The sequence below is a fragment of the Natrix helvetica genome (genome assembly GCF_964273705.1).
Source record: "Natrix helvetica genome assembly, chromosome: 3".
In the NCBI taxonomy this organism is placed as follows: domain Eukaryota; kingdom Metazoa; phylum Chordata; class Lepidosauria; order Squamata; family Natricidae; genus Natrix; species Natrix helvetica.
This window is the reverse complement of record NC_138549.1, coordinates 160,036,311-160,057,928: the sequence shown is the minus strand read 5'-3', so window position 1 is coordinate 160,057,928 and position 21,618 is coordinate 160,036,311. Positions and strand designations below refer to the sequence as shown.

Genomic DNA, 21,618 nt, shown 5'->3' with positions numbered 1-21,618 from the left:
ATAACACACATATACACATGTTATAGACATACATAAATATATATTTATATTTGTTATATATCTTTGTTATATATCTTTGTTGCAGAGAAGAGCAACAAAGATGATTAGGGGACTGGAGACTAAAACATATGAAGAACAGTTGCAGGAACTGGGTATGTTTAGCTTAAGAGTAAGAAGGACTAGGGGAGACATGATAGCAGTGTTCCAATATCTCAGGGGTTGCCACAAAGAAGAGGGAGTCAAACTATTCTCCAAGGCACCTGAGGGTAGAACAAGAAGCAATGGGTGGAAACTAATCAAGGAAAGAAGCAACCTAGAACTGAGGAGAAATTTCCTGACAGTGAGAACAATTAATCCGTGGAACAGAAATTGCCTCCAGAAGTTGTGAATGCCCCAACACTGGAAGTCTTTAAGAAGATGTTGGATAGCTATTTGTCTGAAACGGTATAGGGTTTCCTGCCTAGGCAGGGGGTTGAACTAGAAGACCTCCAAGGTCCCTTCCAAATCTACTATTGTATTGTATTGTATTGTATTGCATTGTATTGTATTGTATATCTGCACCAGTGGTGGGTTCCTACCGGTTCGCACCGGATCGCGCGAACCGGTTGAAGATCGAACCCGGAAGTAACCGGACCCGGAAGTAACCGGGAACCGGCACCGGTCCTGTCACTTTATCCCCCTTGCCATCCCAACGGAGCTCGCTCGCTCCCCCGCCCGTCCGCACTAAGCTAGCTAGCCCAGCTAGCCGCTCATTGATTGGCTGGAGTTCAGCCAATCAGTGAGCGGGCTGGAGGCGACCCGTTTAAAAGCGGGTTGTCCTCCATTTCAAAACTCCCTTCTCTTCGCTGGGAGCTTGCTGCTTCCTTCAGGTAAGCAACTAAGCGCGAGGGGGGGCGGGAGGCTAGCTTCGGCGAGGAAAGGCCTCTAGGCCTTCCCTCGCTGAAGCGGCGGGCTGGCGTGGGCCGTGCGGGCGGTGGGCAGCTAGCTTCGCCCAGGAAAGGCCTCTGGGCCTTTCCGGGACGAAGCGCCGGCGTCGTGTGGAACGCGCGGCCGCCGGGAAGCTAGCTTCGCCCGGGAAAGGCCGCTGGGCCTTTCCGGGATGAAGCGCCGGCATCGCGTGGGACGCGCGGCCGCCGGGAAGCTAGCTTCGCCTGGGAAAGGCCGCTGGGCCTTTCCGGGATGAAGCGCCGGCGTCGAGTGGGACGCGCGGCCGCCGGGAAGCTAGCTTCGCCCGGGAAAGGCCGCTGGGCCTTTCCGGGACGAAGCGCCGGCGTCGCGTGGGACGCGCGGCCGCCGGGAAGCTAGCTTCGCCCGGGAAAGGCCGCTGGGCCTTTCCGGGACGAAGCGCCGGCGTCGCGTGGGACGCGCGGCCGCCGGGAAGCTAGCTTCGCCCAGGAAAGGCCGCTGGGCCTTTCCGGGACGAAGCGCCGGCGTCGCGTGGGACGCGCGGCCGCTGGGAAGGTAGCTCAGCCCAGGAGAGGCCCCTGGGCCTTTCCGGGGTGAAGCACCGGCGTCGCGTGGGACGCGCGACCGCCGGGAAGCTAGCTTAGCCCAGGAGAGGCCCCTGGGCCTTTCCGGGACAAAGCACCAGGCTGGCGTGGGCGGCAAGCCTCCGCGAGGCTAGGCCAAAAGCCCCCCACCCTCCCCTCTCCAGCCTCGCCTGGCTGGCTAAGCCCTAAGAGTCTTAAACAGTCTTACCTGTCCTCCTGCCTCTCTGCCTGTCTGCTGCCTGTTGCATCGGAGAGCTGCTGATTCTGCCTGCTGGTAAGTAACCTGGTTTTTTTTCTTTTATTTTTTTAATGTATTTTAAAATAATATTTTATTTATTGTGCATAGAATTTTTTAAAATATTTTTACTTAAAAGTATTGAGTGTAGAATATTTTAAAATGGTTTACTTCAATTTATTGTGTATGGATTCTTTTTTAAAATTGTCTCAGACTATTTTAAAAAAGATTCTATCCAAAATAAATTAAAATAAACCATTTTAAAATATTCTATACTCAATACTTTAAAATGTATTGTGTATAGAATTGTTTTAAATTGTTTTATTGTAATTTATTGTGTATTGAATGTTTTTAATGGTTTCATTTTAAATTATTGTGTGTGGAGTAGTTTGAAATGGTACAGTATAAATTATTGCTGGTGGAATAATGGTTACAGTTGGTACAATACCTTAAAATAGTTATAGTATAAATTATTGCTGGTGGAATACTTAACAATGGTTTTTAAGGATTTTTTTTATTTATAGAATATCTTTTTTAAATTATTGTTTGGGAATTTTTATGTTTTAATTGTTTATAAAATATATTTACTACAAGAAATATTATTCCTTTTTGCAAATGTTTTCTTTGTGGTGCAATATGTTGCTTAAAAGTGTTCAGACCAGGTTTATATATCTCAAAGTGGGTGCTTTTCTATGGGCAGGCCAGGTTGGTGCAAGGCAGCTTTGCCAGATTTTGTGTGTCTCTATGTGATACCTGGTTGTTTAGGTAATTGTGAGGTGGTTGCTGGTTCTGTGAGCTTCCTGGCACTGTCCTTTATAATTTCCCACAATGCCTTGATGGTTTTTATTCCAGTGGCTTTGTCTTTCCTGTCCTTAGGGTTAGGGGGGAAAAAAACACTGGTTTCATTTGCAGTCTTTGGGGGGGGGGGACAAAAAGGAGAAAGAGGGAGGAGGTGGGGGAAAGTGGGATCCTTGCTGCTTTCTGAGCTTGGTGGTTTTTTTTACAGACATTTCACTACCAAACTAGGTAACATCATCAGTGCTAGATGGGGTTGTGGGGAAAGGAGGAGGAGGAGAAGTCGAAGGACAAAAAGGAAAAAGATAAGGAGGGAGAGGACTGTGGGGTCCTTTGGTGTTCTCTGAACCTGGTGGTTTTTAATTATTTTTAGGGAATTTTTATTTATTTATTGTTTATAGAATGTTTATTACAAGAAATGTTATTCCTTTTTGCAAATGTTTTATTTGTGATGCAATATGTTGCTTTTAAGTGTACAGGTTGGTGTATGGTATGTGTCTCAAGGTGGCTTCTTTTCTATGGGCAGGCCAGGTTGGTGCAAGGCAGCTTTGCCAGATTTTGTGTGTTTCTGTGTGATACCTGGTTGTTTAGGTAATTGTGAGGTGGTTGCTGGTTCTGTGAGCTTCCTGGCACTGTCCTTTATAATTTCCCACAATGCCTTGATGGTTTTTATTCCTGTGGCTTTGTCTTTCCTGTTCTTAGGGTTAGGGAAAAAAACTGGTTTCATCTGCAGTCTTTTGGGGGGGAATTGTTTTTTGTGTGTGTGTGTGTGTGTGTTTTCCTGGCACTGTCATAGTTTGTGTTTGTGGGTATGTAATGTCCTGCAGTTATCTACACATTAATAATGATCAAGTACTAATAATATTTCCTTATACATTTTAATGACCTTTCCTTTCATAATTGGTGTTTTCTTTCATACTTTTAGATTTCTAATTGCTGTTTCTGTTAGTTAGCAATTGATAAAACAAATTCCACGTGAAAAAGTATTCAAAGCCTTCTTGGTTTTAATTGTCAATTTATTCATTCTTGCACATTCTAATATTTATTCATTTTCATATCTTTGTTTTTTCCACTGTTGTGCAAACACAATTCCAACAGCTGTTAACATGTGTAAAATTAAATATGTATTTATTCCCTTCTGTAAGTAGCTCTTTTATTGTTTTGTGTACTTATTTTAATCTTTTTTAAGTAGTAAATGCACAAAATAATAAATTTCCTTTTTTATATTTTCTTTTTGTAGATCATTCATTGGGGCAAAAAATTCAGTGACATTGTCTTGGCCACTCCCATCCGGTCACATGTCTGCCAAGCCACTCCCACCCGGTCACATGGCCAGCAAGCCACTCCCACCAGGTCACATGGCTGGCAAGCCACTCCCACAAAGGAGGCCACACCCACAGAGTAGGTTCCAAAAAATTTTGAAACCCACCACTGATCTGCACCATACATATACAGTATATACATATATATTAACCACTGTCCATTTTGAATACGGCACATTGCGGAAAGAGTCCACAAGGTTGATGCTACATGGAACAAAACTGTGGTTGAATCTAGATGTTCTGCTTCGGATACCACAACATAATATCACAACATAATATTATCTGACATAATAGCTAAAGTGGTGCATGCTTCAAAAATGATTTGAAAAAAAATGCTGTTTATATGAATCCAGGGTCTCTCTCTACCACAAAAGCTGTCTTCCCCCCCAAAAAATTAGGTTAAAAAAATACTCAACTGCTTTAAGAAGCCAATGATGCAACTCTTAAAAGCAGCCACATCTGTTTTCTAGAAATGTGAAAGAAGAGGGTTTTTTCCCTTTGAGCAGTAATAGAGAAATATTGCACGTTTCCTCATGTGAGGTCCAAAGCCAAATCATTCTTTAACCATGTACAATTCTAATGTAAAGTGTTAATGTAAACAGTGCTTTACTGTTTAAAGTAAACAACTGTGTGTCAACAAAGACTGTTTAATTCTGGATTCCAAATTTAGCATCCTAATGTCACTGACACCATTGGTTGAGGCATGCTTCTAAAAATCCAGTTTGAGAAGGGAAACAAATGGTCTCATTACATGGAAAAATTGCAGTGGGGTTCTTGCTGAAAATATGGAAAAATAATATGATTTTTGTGTTCAATTATTAGAAAGGATAGATTATCGAAAGAAGGAAGTTGTACCTCAGAAAGGGTAGTATTTATTTGAATGCCATTTTAACTGCTGTAAAGAAGATTGGAAGACATTTCTTGGCATTTTGTCTTTCATTTCTTTTTCTTTCTCTTTCCCAAAAGTGCTTTTCAAAGAGGGACTTTTCTTTGGGTTTTCTATTAAGTTGTTTTACCGAAAAAACTTCCTGGATGAAAAGCAAAAGGTCTTCAAGGAAAAAACAAAACAAAGAAAGTTCAGCTGCCTTTTGGAAAAAGCACCTTTGGGACCACTATGACTTGGATGACTGAGAATCTCCATAAATATTCTTCATCTCTCCTTTCTCTTTCATTTCTTTTTCTTTTCTCACCATTTTTCTTTTATTTTCCTGTATTTTCTTTTTTCCTTATCTAAATGATTTTATCCTGTAAAAATTTCTTTAATAACTAAAAAGATCTTTTTTTCTTTACGGAGATCAATGTTCCAGCATTTCTGCTAAAGTTTTGAAAAGCTGCATTTAATTATACTCACTGGAGTGTATAAAAACAATTTGCAGAAGCAGAGGGCCAAAAGCAATGGGCATTTCTGTTAGATTGGGTAATGGATAGGCACACACAGGCTTAACGGTAACAACAGCTCTTTATTAAGTACAACAAGTAAGAACAATCCAGGGAAGGTTGAGTCTGACAGCAGCCCTTTTATAGGGAGTGGTCAGACCCTTCGACCAATAGGATTAAACCTCTGTTCCCGCCAGAACAGAGGACCTTGGTGGAAACCACTGTAGTTAGAACAAGTATCTAACAATTTTATTGAAGGTTTTTACATAGGACAGACTTAAGACCTTGCCCTGGATATTCTCTCAATAGAGGTTAATAGCACCAGTGATCTCCATAGGGCCAAATAATTATGCTTCCTGAAAAGATATTCAAGTATGGTCTTCTCCCACCACCTCTTTCCATAAAACAAAAGAAAATAAAACACTGGGACAATTATACAGACCCTTCAACCACACCAAAGGCAATTGCAGTCCGGAGATAAGACACACTGAAATGCTTCCATCTTTACTACCTTCTCAATCAAGATCACGTGAAGTGTTAATACCACTTTATAATGCCTTGGTAAGGCCACACTTGGAATACTGCATTCAGTTCTGGTCGCCACGATGTAAAAAAGAAGTTGAGACTCTAGAAAGAGTGCAGAGAAGAGCAACCAAGATGATTAGGGGACTGGAGACTAAAACATATGAAGAACGGTTGCAGGAACTGGGTATGTCTAGTTTAATGAAAAGAAGGACTAGGGGAGACATGATGGCAGTGTTCCAATATCTCAGGGGTTGCCACAAAGAAGAGGGAGTCAAACTATTCTCCAAGGCACCTGAGGGTAGAACAAGAAGCACTGGGTGGAAACTAATCAAGGAGAGAAGCAACTTAGAACAGAGGAGAAATTTCCTGACAGTTAGAACAATTAATCAGTGGAACAGCTTGCCTCCAGAAGTTGTGAATGTCCCAACACTGGAAGTCTTTAAGAAGATGTTGGATAGCCATTTGTCTGAAACGGTATAGGATTTCCTGCCTAGGCAGGAGGTTGGACTAAAAGACCTCCAAGGTCCTTTCCAACTCTGCTATTGTATTGTATTTCTCCAGAAATTCCTTATTTCCATCTCTTGTGGCAACCAGTTCATTTTACTTAACAGATCTGGGGTGAGCCATCTATTTCTGCCATAGCATAATCCATTTTTCGCCATGCTCAGACTTCCTATCCAACACCAGAGTATTATCTTATGAAAACATAACTTCCTCCCCATTGCCAGAGGGTTCAGTTTTTAGAATCTACAAGAAACAGACCCATCGCTGAGTCCTGCAGGGTAAAGAAACAAACAAATTAGACTTCTGAAACTGCAAATCCTGTAAATTCCACTTATTGTGGCTGAATTCCTCTCTACCTGTGATGAATCCTGAATGGTTGATGCTTCTACTACCTGCAAGGATTCAACAACTGTAAGCATGGAAGGCAGAAGGTTTGCCTTCTGAGCCATTATCCCCATCGACTGGCTGGGGAATTCTGGGAGTTGAAGTCCACATGTCTTCAAGTTGCCAAGGTGGAGAAGCACTGCTGCAGACATTGGCATTATATTAACTTTCCCAATTCTCTCTTCGGCCAAATGTCACCAGAAAATGCATTTGTGCTTACAGCTTTTTAAAATAAATATGAAAGCCAACATAAATTCAAATGATACGGAAAGCATTTAGAGTCCACAGAAATATAGTGTCCTTGCAGCTTACTTTCTTTTTGGTAAATGACTCAAAATGCATGCATACAGCTTGAATCAAATATATAGATACTTGTTACTGAACATTTTATGTGTTGTTCCTGTGGAATCCCGCATGAGATTTTTCTTGCCTGAGGGTTTAGTTAGAGAGAAAGTTATTGCTTGGATGACTTTTTCTAGCATTTTACTTTTCTACCATTCTCTCAAACCCATAGAAATCATGTTCATTCAACGAGCATTCAAGGGTTTTCACGAAAACAAGACTAGCCTGCAGAATTTGCTGCCCTAAGAGTGGTTGGGAGACCCACCAAGTAAGATCACTTTAAATGAAATTAAATAATATGAAATGAAGAATCAAAGGAAGGAAGCATTTGCCAGAAAATGTTAACTACTGCTTTTGTCATCTTCTTGACAAATCATTATTAAGATTCCTTCTCTAATCACTCTGGGAAAGGAGCCAAACTGACACTACAATATTTTAATACAATATTCCATCAGGATAAAAGTAGCAGGTTATAATGTCCTACTGGAGTGTTAAGACAAATGTCTATTGGACTCTCTTTTCAGAAATAATTAAACATTAATGTCCTTTTTCTAAAATCTTCATAAAACGATACAAGGAATCTTTTCCCTTCTGTTCCCTTCATTTTCCTTCCCTTTCCCTTCTCTTCTCTTCCCTTCCCTTCCCTTTCTCTTCCCTTTCCTTTCTCTTCCCTTCCCTTTCTCTTCCCTTCCCTTTCTCTTCCCTTCCCTTTCTCTTCCCTTTCCTTTCTCTTCCCTTCCCTTTCTTTTCCCTTCCCTTCCCTTCCCTTCCCTTCCCTGAAGTATCAATTAAGGAAGGAACTACCAATGGCTGTCCTTAAATTACCCCGCAACAAAGCTGTAAATGTAGGGTCAAAAGTCTGTAGAGATTCTCAGTCACCCGGGTCATGGTTGTCCCAAAGGTGCTTTTTCAGGAGACAACTGGACTTTCTTGTTTTTTCTTTAAAGACGTTTCACTTCTCATCCAAAAAGCTTCTTCAGCTCTGACAGGATAATGGGGAATGGAAGGATTTATGTTCCTTGAAGGCAGCTGATCATTTGCATCCTTTTAGAAGGTCATTGAAGCACCTCCAAGTGTCTGCAAGGAATATAAATGCTTCTATCCCCCACTATCCTGTCAGAGCTGAAGAAGCTTCCTGGAGGAAAAGTGAAACATCTTCAAAGAAAAAACAAGAAAGTTCAGTTGCCTCTTGAAAAAGCACCTTTGGGACAATGATAGGATCACTCACAAGCCTTATTACCAGAGGTGTCAAAGACTACAAAGCCCAGCTGGTGGTTTTGAGAGTGCAACTGGAACACCACCTGTTTTTAATATATTGATTGCACTGTTGTGGCCACCAGTAACTTTTTTGATTACATTCTGAGGATAATTGTTCCTGACAGTTAGAACAATTAACCAGTGGAACAACTTGCCTCCAGATCACGTGAAGTGTTAATACAACTTTATAATGCCTTGGTAAGGCCACACTTGGAATACTGCATTCAGTTTTGGTCGCCACGATGTAGAAAAGATGTGGAGACTCTAGAAAGATTGCAGAGAAGAGCAACAAAGATGATTAGGGGACTGGAGACTAAAACATATGAAGAATGGTTGCAGGAACTGGGTATGTGTAGTTTAATAGAAAGAAGGACTAGGGGAGATATGATAGCAGTGTTCCAATATCTCAGGCATTGCCACAAAGAAGAGGGAGTCAAACTATTCTCCAAGGCACCTGAGGGTAGAACAAGAAGCAATGGGTGGAAACTAATCAAGGAGAAAAGCAACTTAGAAGAGAAATTTCCTGACAGTTATAACAGTTAATCAGTGGAAGAACTTGTCTCCAGAAGTTGTGAATGCTCCAACACTGGATGTTTTTAATAAGATGTTAGATATCCATTTGTCTGAAGTGGTGTAGGGTTTCCTGCCTAAGCAGGGTGTTGGACTAGAAGATCCCATCTAACTCTGTTATTCTATTACATCCCTGCTCATTCTGGGATAGATTAGAACTTGGCGGTTGGAGAACTAAAAATTTGTACAGATTTTTTTTTCCTATTGAGTGAAGGCAAGCAGGAACGCCTACCCACATGGCTAGGAGAAAAAAATCCTAAACTGATGTTTGCAGATCATGAATGATATATTGCAAAATGTATACCAGTGGATGCTTTTGTGCTGTGGTTAACAGGAACACAGAGGTGTTTTTACCACATTATCAGATACTTTTTTTGAGGTATTCGGCAATCACACCTGAAAAGAAAATGGCTATGTCGTTGCATTCTGGAAAGGAAGACTTAGTTTCACATCCTACCTGTAACACAAACACCTTCTGCATTGTCATTCTATTAATAAGAATGACAAGTTAGGGCCTTTTTCTTCCTTCCTCTCCCCAACCCCATTTCCTATTCCGCTTGACAAAATGACTCATAACAGGGTGACCAGAAAGAAGGAAGGCAAGAATAAAGAAATAGGTTCATCCTTTGGACTACAGATCTTCTGCAACAGACTGACTCAGCTGTGGAACACAATTAAGATGCAGCTTCAGCAATGTCATCTGTTAGGCAAAAGTTATTTACAACCCACTTTCCTTTCTGGTCTCAGGACGGTTAGATCTGTTAATGCACAGATGGGGACTAATTTCTGGGCTGTACAGTAGAAAAATCAAAGAAATATTCCAGAGAAAGATCATTCCCTACTGCTGTCAAGAAAATTGTATGGATGTGTTTAGCTAAGTTACCAAGATTTGAGCCAAACCTGAGATTGTTTTGTCTTTATTCACATGCTACATATCTGTTGATACTTAATTCCACCCTCCACATCAAATCAAAAGTAGAAATTGATTCTGCAAAATTATAAGTTCGGTCTTTAACTTCATCGGCTTTTAGTTATGTAAAGGTCCAATCCAATGGCTTTTTAAATATTTCAAAGTGTATATAAAATACAACTGAACACAGATAGAATACCGTAACCTTACAGGTATACTTAATACAGTGAACAGTTCTTATAAAATATTTAGTATTCTATTAGAAAGTACCATAAATTTCAAAATCATGCAGGAAATTGTGAACTTATTTTACCTTATCATTGATTTTACTGACTATAATAATATAAAATCAGAAATAGGGCAGAATTGGTACAAAAATGCATGCATATAATTATTGCATCTCATTCCAAATGTTTGAAATTTGAGTTTTCCGAAGTATTTTGAGTAGTCTAGATTCAATGCTCAAGGAAAGCCACTATTAGTGAACTTGTCCAGGGGGACCTTTTCAGAGTGAAAAGCTTCAGAATGAACCGAAAGCTTGACCCAAAACCCAGTCATGGTAGCATCTTCTAGGAATAAGGTTAGTACAAGAAGAACACTAAAGCAAGATTCTTACTAATCAGGGACGTGCGGTCAGGGGAGGCAGGGGAGGCAGAGCCTCACTGCTCTCATCATGAAAAAAAAAGGGAAAAGGCGCTGAGGAGCCTCGGGGAATGTGATTGCGCGAGCCACGGTCCCCTTCATGTTGACTCAGGAAGGCGGGGAATGGGACCACGTGTGCAGGACAGAGGGAGGTGCAGGAGGCTCCTCTAGCCTCAGCCTCCCTCCTGCACAAGTGGTCCCATTCCCCGCCTTCTGTCGGGTTCTGACGCCGGAGCTCATGGTTCCAGGGCGAATGTGCATGCGCGAGCGGCTCCCTTCCTTGCACTGAGCAACAGCAGGTTTACGGGAAGTTGCTCGCGAAAGCACGGACTTTTCGGACCGTCGGCTACCGTTTCCCTGCCAGCTCGCTCGCGAAAGGACCCTGGAAACTGAGTCGTGGCCGACGCCTTGCTAAGAATTCCCCGCCTTCCTGATGACGTCACCAGCCTCACCAGCCATAAACCTCACCGCACGTCACTGCTACTAATAAAGTATCATATAACATGTTAGAGTCATCCAGCCAAAATAACAATAACAAGAATAGGTTTTCTGCCACCTCAATAATTACTGGATGAAGTTGCTACAGTCATTGGAGGGAAATGACCATCGATGAAAAATTAATTTAGATCATAGGTATTTTATACCAGTTAAAAAAACCTGTTCCTTAAGGAGAAAATAGGATTAGGGAACATGAAGAGTAGATTTTGAAATATAACTAAGAAAAATGGAGCTCAAAGAGTAAAGAAAACGATCCCTGATAATTCCATAATATATCTGGCCAATAAATATGGCATGTCCTTCAGTACTTCAGATCATTACGGAGACAATTTCTGAATTCAGAGCAATCATAACTTTACGTGATTTTTCAGTATGCCATGGATGATTTCTAGCATCTCCCGTTTATTTCAATCATCTGAATGAAGATATGTTTACTGTATCTGTGTTGAGTTTCATATGCCTTGCAAAAATCAAAATGGAGTCTCTTTGGGCTTGACTTCTTAGAATGTGGTGGTCTGATGATAATTCCTGCACTTTACAAACCATGTTTCTATCTATGGAGATTCTCAATCATCCAGAACTTGGTTGTCCCAGGTGCTTTTCAAAAGGCAACTGAACTTTCTATGTGGTTTTTTTTTTTCCTTTTGAAAATGTTTTGCTTCTCATCCAAAAAGCTTCAGTTCAGAACTGAGTAAGCTTTTTGGATGAGAAGCAAAACATGTAGAGCTCCAAATGGAGCTCCATTTTGGCTGGCAGAGGGCTGCAGGAGACCGTCCCAACTACAAATGGGGCCCAGGGGCCAGTGGTGGGATTCAACATTTTTTACTACCGGTTCTGTGGGCATGGCTTGGTGGGCGTGGCAGGGGAAGGATACTGCAAATCCCCATTCCCTCCTGATCAGCTGGGACTCCGGAGGTAGAGAATAGATGGGAGCGGGGCAGTCAGAGGTGGCATTTACCGGTTCTCCAAACTATTCAAAATTTCTGCTACTGGTTCTCCAGAACTGGTCAGAACCTGCTGAATACCACCTCTGCCGGGGACGACCGTGCGCAACCTCCCCCTGATCTCCATTTTTGCTGGCAGAGGGCTAGCAAAACAAACGAAAAACAAACAAAAAGGAGAAATGTTTCCCCTTTTGCATTTGGGACAGGAAAGGAGAAAGGGAAAGAGGAAAAACAAAGAAAAAGATGGGAAGATGGGAAGAGAGCAAGGAAGGAAAAATAAGAAAAGAGGGGAAGGAAGAAGAAAGGATAATGAAGAGGGAAGGAAAAAGAAGGAAAGGAAGGAGAGAGGGAGGGAAGGAGGGAAGGAAGGAAGGAGATTATAATGAGAGTGAGGGAGGATCTGAGGAAAGTCCTACCTTAGCACGTGGCCACCATAGGTATCCCTGACATGAGTGACATTTGGCTGGCCATGCCCATCCTGGCTGCGCCTACTCCGCCACCCCGAGGTCAAATACAACCCTGATGCGGCCCTCAATGAAATCAAGTTTGACATGCCTGTGTTAGACCATAATCCACAAAAACATTTAGGCTCTATTATTCATGCTGCTATCCTTCTAAATCTGGTAGAAATAATACTAGCAGGTCTTATCATCTGCGAACGTGTAAACACATCTCCAGTGCTTCTTGAGGTCAGACTATGTTCTCTGGGTGAATCAGCTAGAAATAAGATCCCGAATTGTATCAATTGGATTGAACAATTCTCAGTTAAAGTCAGACTAGGAGTGGCTCTTCAGTTTTATGAGTCAAAGAAAAGGCAAAGAAAGCCAAGAGAGATGGGTGGAAAAGACAGATTATCACTGAAACACTTTTCCACATAAATTCTTCATTAGCAATAACTTTTATCTGCGATGTTTAGGTGAACTTCCTGGTTCTCATATCCAATCCATAAGTAAAATAAACATACATCTTCTTTAGTTGTGCTGGTCATTATACCTGGCCCACATTCATAACTGGACACAAAGTCTGCTTGGCAGCTGCCATCAAACAACTAGTTAAAGTCTACATACTGCATCAGTCCCCACGGGTGCCAAGCACCAGCTGGTGAGAGCTGGTGATTCCTACTTCACTGTCTCTCCCTCCCCCCCTCTCTTTTTTCCCCTCTCCTCCTCCCTCCCTCCCTCTCTCCCTCCCTCCTTCTCTTCTCTTCCCTCCCTCTCTCCCTCTCTTTCACTCTCTCTCCTCTCTCTCCTTCCCTCCCTCCATGCCCTAAGTGCCAGCTTCTGCCAGAGCCATAGTGATGCAGTAGTGTAGCCTAACTGCTCACATTGCCAAGAGTTTGATGCCTTCAATTCTAAGCAGCTCAAGGTTGAATCAGCCTTCCACCCTTTCGAGGATGGTAAAATGAGGACCCAGATTGTTGTGGGGCAATATACTGACTCTGTAAACTGCTTAGACAGGGCTGTAAAGCACTGTGAAGCGATATATAAGTGTTGTGGCCTGCCAGCAGAGCTGGCAGCAGATTCAGACATTGAGGAGGTTGAGAAGGAACATGGGCCAGTCCTGGAGTCTGGGGAAGGCTCTCACAAGGGCTTGAGCCATATGTCAGTTATCAGCTGCGTTCAGAGTCAGGCATCAGTGAGGCAAACGAACAGCTGCAGCCTGTTCCCAGTGTGTGCATGTGCAGAGTTGCCAGATGAAGGGAACAGCTAAAGAACAGGAATCAACTTGGGAGTAAGGCCACAGGTGGTATTCAGCAGGTTCTGACCAGTTCTGGAGAACCAGTAGCAGAAATTTTGAATAGTTTGGGGAACCGGTAAATACCACTTCTGATTGGCCCTACCCTCATCTATTCTCTGCCTCCCAAGTCCCAGCTGATTGGGGGGGGGATGGAGATTTTACAGTATCCTTCCCCTGCACACTGCCCACCAAGCCACACCCACAGAACTGGTAGTAAAAATTTCTGAATCCCACCACTGGAGTAAGCGTTCTGACAGCACATGGCATAGGAAATCAAGTGGTAAACAACTCCACAGCACAACACAACACAAGGTGTTATTTTAAACAGGTGTCCTTTTAGTCTAAAAGGTCCTTTTTAAAAAGGAGACGGTGGGAAAGCATCCAAAACTTCAACCATGTGAACTATCATGATATTAAGAATGTAGAGAGGGGTTTTTGTTTAATCTGAAAGTCTTCTAATATTTACAGGTGGTATTCAGCCAGTTCGCACCAGTTTAACCAAACTTGTAGCAGAAATTGCCACACACGAGCAAAGCGCATATGCAGAAGCGGTGCATGTGAGGAAGGGGCGCATGTGAGGAAGGGGCACATGTGAAAAAGGGGCACATGTGCAGAAGGGGCACATGTGAAAAAGGGGCGCATGTGCAGAAGGGGCACATGTGCCTGCAAAGCGGTGGGCACGCACATGGTGAACCGGTGGTAACAAAATATGAAACCCAGCAAATATTAGCTGCTAATATTCCAAATGTTTATTTAATGGTTATGATTGCAGAAAGTTTGGCAAACCCTGGTAGAATTTGTTAGGGTATGTCCTCCATTACTACCTACTCCAATGACTGTGTTGAGTTGAAACAGGAGAGATAGAATTGGAGGGACATTGGCAATGGGGGCAGCAAATTTCATACCAAAATAATTTCTGCTGATTAAGAATGGATGAATTACAGTTACAGGCAGGGGTGGGTTCCTGCCGGTTCTAACCGGTTCTATAGAAAAGGTTCCACAAATCCGTGCCGTTTAGAACCGGTTCCAGCTTCCTCCCCCCATCCGCACCACGCTTGCCCTGCCCGCCGCTCACTGATTGGCTGGCTCACCAATTGCCCTGCCCACCTCTAAGAGCCCTATCTAAACCCATTTACCTTTTTTCCTGCTTGGCTCTCTATCGCTGCCTGCCGAGGAGGTAAGTAAGCTGCAACTAAGCACATGGAGGGGGGGGGGCAGGTCAGCTGGAGCAGCCTGTGCATTATAAGCGAGTCCGGTGACCTTTTGTGGCCTTTTGTGGCCTTGCAAGGATCCCAGATTCACTTATAATGCTGGGCCGCAGAATACTGAAGAGTATTCTACCCCCATTTGTTTTAGCTTCAGTGAGGAATCTAATCACCTCTAATGTCTCAAAACAGAAGAGTATTACGGTAAATTGAATGTAAAGCTTTGAAACAAAAGAAATTTCCCTTTTAATACTGGAATTGAGATTCATGCCATAGAATCAATTAGTCACCATGCATATCCAATCAGGAACCTCTTTGTTTCTTTTGGGAAAGGCTGAAAATCTATTTGAATTGTATAAAAACACGTGAGATTATATTTGCCTAGGAATATATATCACTGTTTGCTGAATTAAAAATGCCTACATGCATAAATAACATCACGGAGGATATATATCTGTGACTAAAATTGCCTTTGAGCGCTGTGGAGGCAATGTAAATAAGACGAATAACAGTCTCTAGAACTGATGTGTATTTTAATATGAATTCTGGCATTATTATATATTTCATGCAAGCAAATTGCTGAGAAAATGTTTGTGTCAAGTCAAGGTCCCTGGGCATTCTTTGCCAAGGTATGGCTTTAATTTTCAACTTTATGACTGGAATTTTAGCATCCGTATTTTTGTGGCATGAGAATCTTGGTGAATATCATCCTCTTTGGGCTTATTTCCAGAATCATTATCTGACCTCTTTTAAAATCTTGGCAACGCCCGAGGTCAACTTATAGGAGGGTGCCTTTCTCAGTCTTGATAGCTGCTGGATATATTTGCACGTTAATAGGCCAGTAGATAAATTCTGAACGGAGCTCAAAATGAGAAATTGTAACTGTAAATTAATGCCAATTTGGAGATAGTGGGGAAGTTGTGGGTCAGCAAAACGCATTATACCTTGAATTAACTGATTTATAATGCCCAGTTTAAGGCTTTTGAAAGGATGTGTTCTGAATATGAGTCATCTGCTGAACAGTAATATATATAAAATGAAAGTATGCACAGTCAAACAACGTGTCTTGGATCCTTTGGCAAGTTTCAGAGACACCCCACATTTTAAGAGATGTTATGTTTGAAGTAAAACCAACACTGCAATTTTACACCATTTTTTTTAAAAAAAGCAAAACAAAACAGGATGAAGTTTAATATTGGTAATACAAAATGTGAAGAGAGGTACTGGACTATTCAATTTTGAAAAAAGCTACTGGTCTAAATTTTAAGGAATGTAAGATCTTACGATTTAGCGATAAAGTTAATTCAACAAAAAATCTTCTTCTGTATTTATCGGATTTATCAACAATTGCTTTTAAAGAGTTGGACATCAGATTTCCTGTGTTGGTATATTGCAAAAAAATAAAACATTGAAGGGTGTCTGTGTATGGATTTAGTCATACCTTCCAATGGCTCTTCTTTTTTTTCTTTTTTTTTGGCTTCCAATGATTACATGTCAATGTGATTTTAAAAGAGCAAAAAGATACAGTAGTAATGAGAAATGTAAATATGATGATTTATCTCCCTAAAGAATTAGATGTGGGATTTTTTGAAGAACTCTTTTTCCCTTCCAAGCATGAGAGTCAGTAAAAATTACTCTATGAAGATTGAAAAAAATATTATTCCTGAGTTTAACAAGTAGATTAAAGAGAGGTGTTCCTATTAATTTTTGAAATGCTTTTATATTGCAAAAATGAGATGACAAAGTAAAGTTTCTGTATCGTCTGATTTAATAATATGGTATCAGAAACAAGCTAGTTTTATAGCAATACAGCATTATACAGAATCTCTCCACACACCCCCCCCTCACTTTCAGTTCACTTCAACTGCTGTTAGGTATTTCTTTACTGATGGCATAATCACGGTGGTATCATTTATCCCTGTTAATGTAGCTGTACTTCACCAATTAAAAATGACAGCTGGGAATGGTGCATTCTGCATAGAACCTATTTTATTTTTACAAGAGGGCAAACAAAATGTGACAGTAACCTTCTCCTGCCCCACTTCCTGATATATAAGCTTGCTGTCTTTACACCGACTTCCCAAAGAAAGGTAGAGAACAATGGAAAACATTTATACTTCAACCTATATTCACATCCGCTAATAAGAGCATGCATTTAAGACAACTGCAGTAGTTCCTACAAATGAGAGCCCCCTTTCCCCTTATAATGCTTACTCAGAAGTAAACCCATCCAACAGATCAGACCTGCAGGTAAGTTACACGTGGAAGAATTGTTCTAGCGGTATAAATTTTGAAGCAGTTGATTACACTTACATGACTATCACTGAAAATTTTCAGGGAGGTTTATCGATTCAATCAAGGAAAGCAAAAGGTGAAAAGTATAAAATGCCATATGGAAAAGCGCTAATTTTTTTTTTGAAAAAACCCATAACCTAAAAGGATTTTCTTTTAACCCATGCTCTTTATATCAAAATAAATGCGCGTACACCCCCCAAGGCAAACGTACCATAAACCTAGTGATCGTCTCTAATGAATAAATAAAGTAAATGTATTTTAATGAGACACAGCCAGAGCTGCAAGAAATGCACCATACTCACGTTGACTCTCATCTTTCTTGTATCACTTGGCCCCACTGTCTCCCATCACTTCAAAGTCCATGCTAAAACCGGCTTTTCGTTTCTGCAGCACACCGTTTAAAAGTCTACTGGTGAGCCTCAGCTGTCTAATCCTGCCCTCCTTTCGCAGCACCGATAAGTCATTTTTTCCCCCTGAGTGAAATGAACAGCCTTCCTTGGGGTGGGCGGAGGGAGGAAGGATTGCACTGCAGGATGTGTGTGGTGTGTCCAAATCACATCACCCATTGAAATTTCCCCCCAGGATTGCAACCGGCTTGCAGTTTTAACTCATGCAGATTGAAAGGTCTCCCCAGGAGGTGCTTGGTAGTCTCCAATGTACGAGGCTCACACCTCTAAATGGGGGAATTCTAAAAGCCACGCAGAAAGGCTGAACGTGGCTAAGGAATATGCTCTTTGAGCCCTACTTCAGAGCAGCCGTTCTAACACTGCAGCCAAAGTTGCCGGTTTTCTGATGGGTGTTTTTACTTCTCATTTTTTTCCAGCACTGCTGCCTCAGGAGTTCCCTTTCAAATTCCAAGCAGAGGCTGAATAAAAACATCTTTAAACAGGGCGGGGAGGAGGGGTGGGGAGAGAATATTTATCAAAAGGAACAAAGCCGTGACAGAGCCATTAAAAAAAAAATACTTTCACTGAGGCCTGCCTATTCAAATGGGACATCTGTCCTGGACTGGCATCTGCAATGTAAATCACTTCAAAGAAAAAAAAGAACCCCAGCCACATAGTGTGGGTTGGAGGGACTTTCATAGATCTGGAAATATCTATCACCCACTTTCAAAAAACGGGACAATCTGAGCAAGGGAAAAAGCTTTCTCCTAGGTAGGTTCCATGCTATTACTGATGATGATGATGGTATCCATTTAGAGGTATTCGATTCTTGGTGGTTTTATGGGCCAGGTCCAGGGGTGGCCGTCAAAATTTTTAGCAAGGGTTTCTCTGCCTGGTTGCTGGGTGGGTGTGGTCATGGTGGGTGTGGCCTAGTCATCCGCCTGCACCATGACAGGGGGGTGTTTTTGCCCTTCCTGGGCTCCGGAGGCTTTCCTCCAGCCTCCGTGAGGGCGAAAACGGCCTCCCCAGGCTCCAGAGGCCCTCTGGAGGCTGGAAATGGGACTGTTTCTGGCCTTCCCGAACATAGGCCCATTTTTCACCTTCCTCGAGCCTCCACATGCGTGCCCTGCATTTATCTGCATCCAAAACGGGCCGCATGGGGACTCCTGGGAGGGGAGGGGCAGGATGGGCGGGGCCATCCAGGAGTGGAATTTGGGGGTTCTCTGAACTGCACAGAATTTTAGCTAGAGGGTCTCCTGAACCCCTGTGAAATAAGCGCTTGGCCTTATTTTCAGGGAGGTCTTATTATTTTTGAGGTGCAGGAGGCCCCTTAACCTCGGCCCTTGGCCCAAGGCCTGCAGGTCAGCTGATCCAGAAAGGGCTGGAAGTTCTGCTTCTGTTTCTGGCACCCTCTTGCCAGCCCTAGAATCGCTGGGCCTCCTGCTCTTTTTGCAGCCGCCACAAAGAGAAGGGGTGTGGTAGCTGGAGCTTGCGGGAGTGGCCACCATGAGGCTGTTCCATGTGGATGGCAGGTACATATGGGGCACTTGGGGCATGTTCCCACCCCCTTCCCCCCCAGGAAATGCTGGGAAACGGTTGCGCGTGCGTTTAAATATTTTAAGAGAGGGCTTATTTTCAGGGGAGGGCTTATTTTAGCGCATGAACTCAAAATCCCAATTGGGCTTATTATCCAGGGAGGTCTTATTTTCAGGGAAACGGGGTATCTGTATGCACACAATCAATCTGTACAACCTTAACCTAAACCTTAACGGAGTTTAGTCCTTCATGTCTATTATCTCACTAAACTGCAAAACCCATATTTGTTTGCATATCAGACACAATAGGATTCTCTTTATTTCCATTCAACAGTAGTTCCTGCTACATCTACTCTGAAGGTTCCCTTGAAGATTGCAAAACGCTCATTTTTCTTTATTTCCTATTTTCCTTTGGGCATTAGCCATAGAAAATATATGCAACAACTGGGTAGCACTTTGAATAGGCTACGTGCTTTTACAATGTTTCCTCTTTTGTCGCCTTTTTCCACTGTGAGAACTCAGTATGGTTTCCTCATTTGAAGCACCAGGAACTTAGCTTATTCAAAGCTGGCCTGAACATCCCTTTCCAGTCCTGGGTTTCTATCTGTTCTTACTTGTGATTTCCCAGAAAGCTGATTATGTTGGAAGGCCAATATTTCATGGCTAAGGCAGGACTAGAACTCACTGTCTCCTAGCCTAGTGCCTTAACCACTAGATCAGGGATGTCAAACTCGATTTCATTGAGGGACACATCAGGGTTGTTTTTGACCTTGGGGGAATGGGATGGCCATTTATATGACCCTATAATCCTTTAATTTGGAGTAGAACCGGGGTGATTGGATGGAGCTGAGCATTTACTGGCTGGGTGCCCGTCCTGATGCCTATGCAGAGTTCACAGCAGATATTTTCTCTTTTTGTCCTTAGAAAGAAACGTCTGCTGCTCCCTAGGATTGAACTCTGAATTTTCCAAGAGGGAGGTGAGTATTTTCACCACTAGGCCACCACATCACTCCATTCATCATATTTAATAAAATTGACTGATCACACATCAGCCTCCCAGTTGGAAAAATATTTTAACAACTTACATGCCTCAGCATCTCAGAAGAGCTCAATTCAAACAACTGGACTCCGTGGTAAGACAAGGGAGGTTTCATGGAGTCCCAGTTGAAGGAAGATTGTCCATCTGTGGAGTACCAGCCGTTGAAGACATGACACATTTTTGTTGACTGCAAATTACACTGTGCAGAAAGGGCTGCTTATTTAGACGCTTAATTTAAAAACTAAATAATATTGGGAGGTATCTGGAAGAAATAGCCTTACTCATTGCAGGGAAAAAAACCTGCCCATCGTCAATAAGACTGCACTCTTCATTTCAAAGTGTTTTTGCTTTTCAAAGAATTTTTGCATTTCAAAGGCCATCTCAAAGAGTACAACATGTCTGTTATGAAGTTTTGTTTTACCTATTTGCATTTTTGTATCAGTTTTATATATTTGATACAGTCAGTTGAATTAATTAGTAAAGTTTTCTTCTTCTTTTTTACCTTATACTATTTCATTATATTTTATTTGCAGTTATTTTATCTCACTGCACTGGATTTTATCTCATTTTATTGTATTTCATTGTGCCTGATAGTCTTGTTTCACATGGTCAATTGACTAATCAATCAGGTATATCCTAGCCTAGCCTAGCCTAGCCTAGCCTAGCCTAGCCTAGCCTAGCCTAGCCTAGCCTAGCGTAGCATAGCATAGCATAGCATAGCATAGCATAGCATAGCATAGCATAGCACAGCATGGCTTACTTGATGCCAGCCCTAGAGTCGCTGGGCTCCTGCTCTTTTTGCAGCTGCCACAAAGAGAAGGGGTGCGGTAGCTGGAGCTTGCAAGAGCAACCACCATGAGGCTGTTCCGTGTGGATGGCAGGTACATATGGGGCACTTGGGGCATGTTCCCACCCCCTTCCCCCCGAGGAAATGCTGGGGAACGGTTGCGCATGCGTTTGAATATTTTAGGAGAGGGCTTATTTTCAGGGGAGGGCTTATTTTAGCACACACACTCAAAAGCCCAATTGGGCTTATTATCTGGGGAGGTCTTATTTTCAGGGAAACAGGGTATCTGTATGCACACAATCAATCTGTACAACCTTAACCTAAACCTTAACGGGGTTTAGTCCTTCATGTCTATTATCTCACTAAACTGCAGAACCCATATTTGTTTGCATATCAGACACAATAGGATTCTCTTTATTTCCATTCAACAGTAGTTCCTGCTGCATCTACTCTGAAGGTTCCCTTGAAGATTGCAAAATGCTCATTTTTCTTTCCTATCCTATCCTATCCTAGCCTAGCCTAGCCTAGCCTAGCCTAGCCTAGCCTAGCCTAGCCTAGCCTAGCCTAGCCTAGCCTAGCCTAGCCTAGCCTAGCCTAGCCTAGCCTAACCTAACCTATCCTATCCTAGCCTAGCCTAGCCTAACCTATCCTATCCTATCCTATCCTATCCTATCCTATCCTATCCTATCCTATCCTATTCTATCCTAGCCTAACCTATTCTATCCTATCCTATCCTATCCTATTCTATCCTATCCTAGCCTATCCTATCCTATCCTAGCCTATCCTAGCCTATCCTAGCCTATCCTAGCCTATCCTAGCCTATCCTAGCCTATCCTATC

The 21,618-nt window shown here is 42.4% G+C and overlaps 1 protein-coding gene across 3 annotated transcripts in view; it reads right to left on the bottom strand.

Annotated features, from left to right (window-relative positions):
- Window positions 1-21,618, bottom strand: part of CASS4 (Cas scaffold protein family member 4) — a 56,414-nt gene that overhangs the window by 30,226 nt on the left and 4,570 nt on the right. Inside the window, exon 1 of one of the 3 annotated variants that reach the window (XM_081946539.1) lies at window positions 17,335-17,436. The exons of the other annotated variants lie outside the window; for them this stretch is intronic. Within the exon in view, the coding sequence (XP_081802665.1) occupies window positions 17,335-17,346 (12 nt within the window). The 5' untranslated portion in view covers window positions 17,347-17,436. Of the gene's footprint in view, window positions 1-17,334; window positions 17,437-21,618 lie in introns of those variants that run through there. 3 annotated transcript variants of the gene reach the window in all.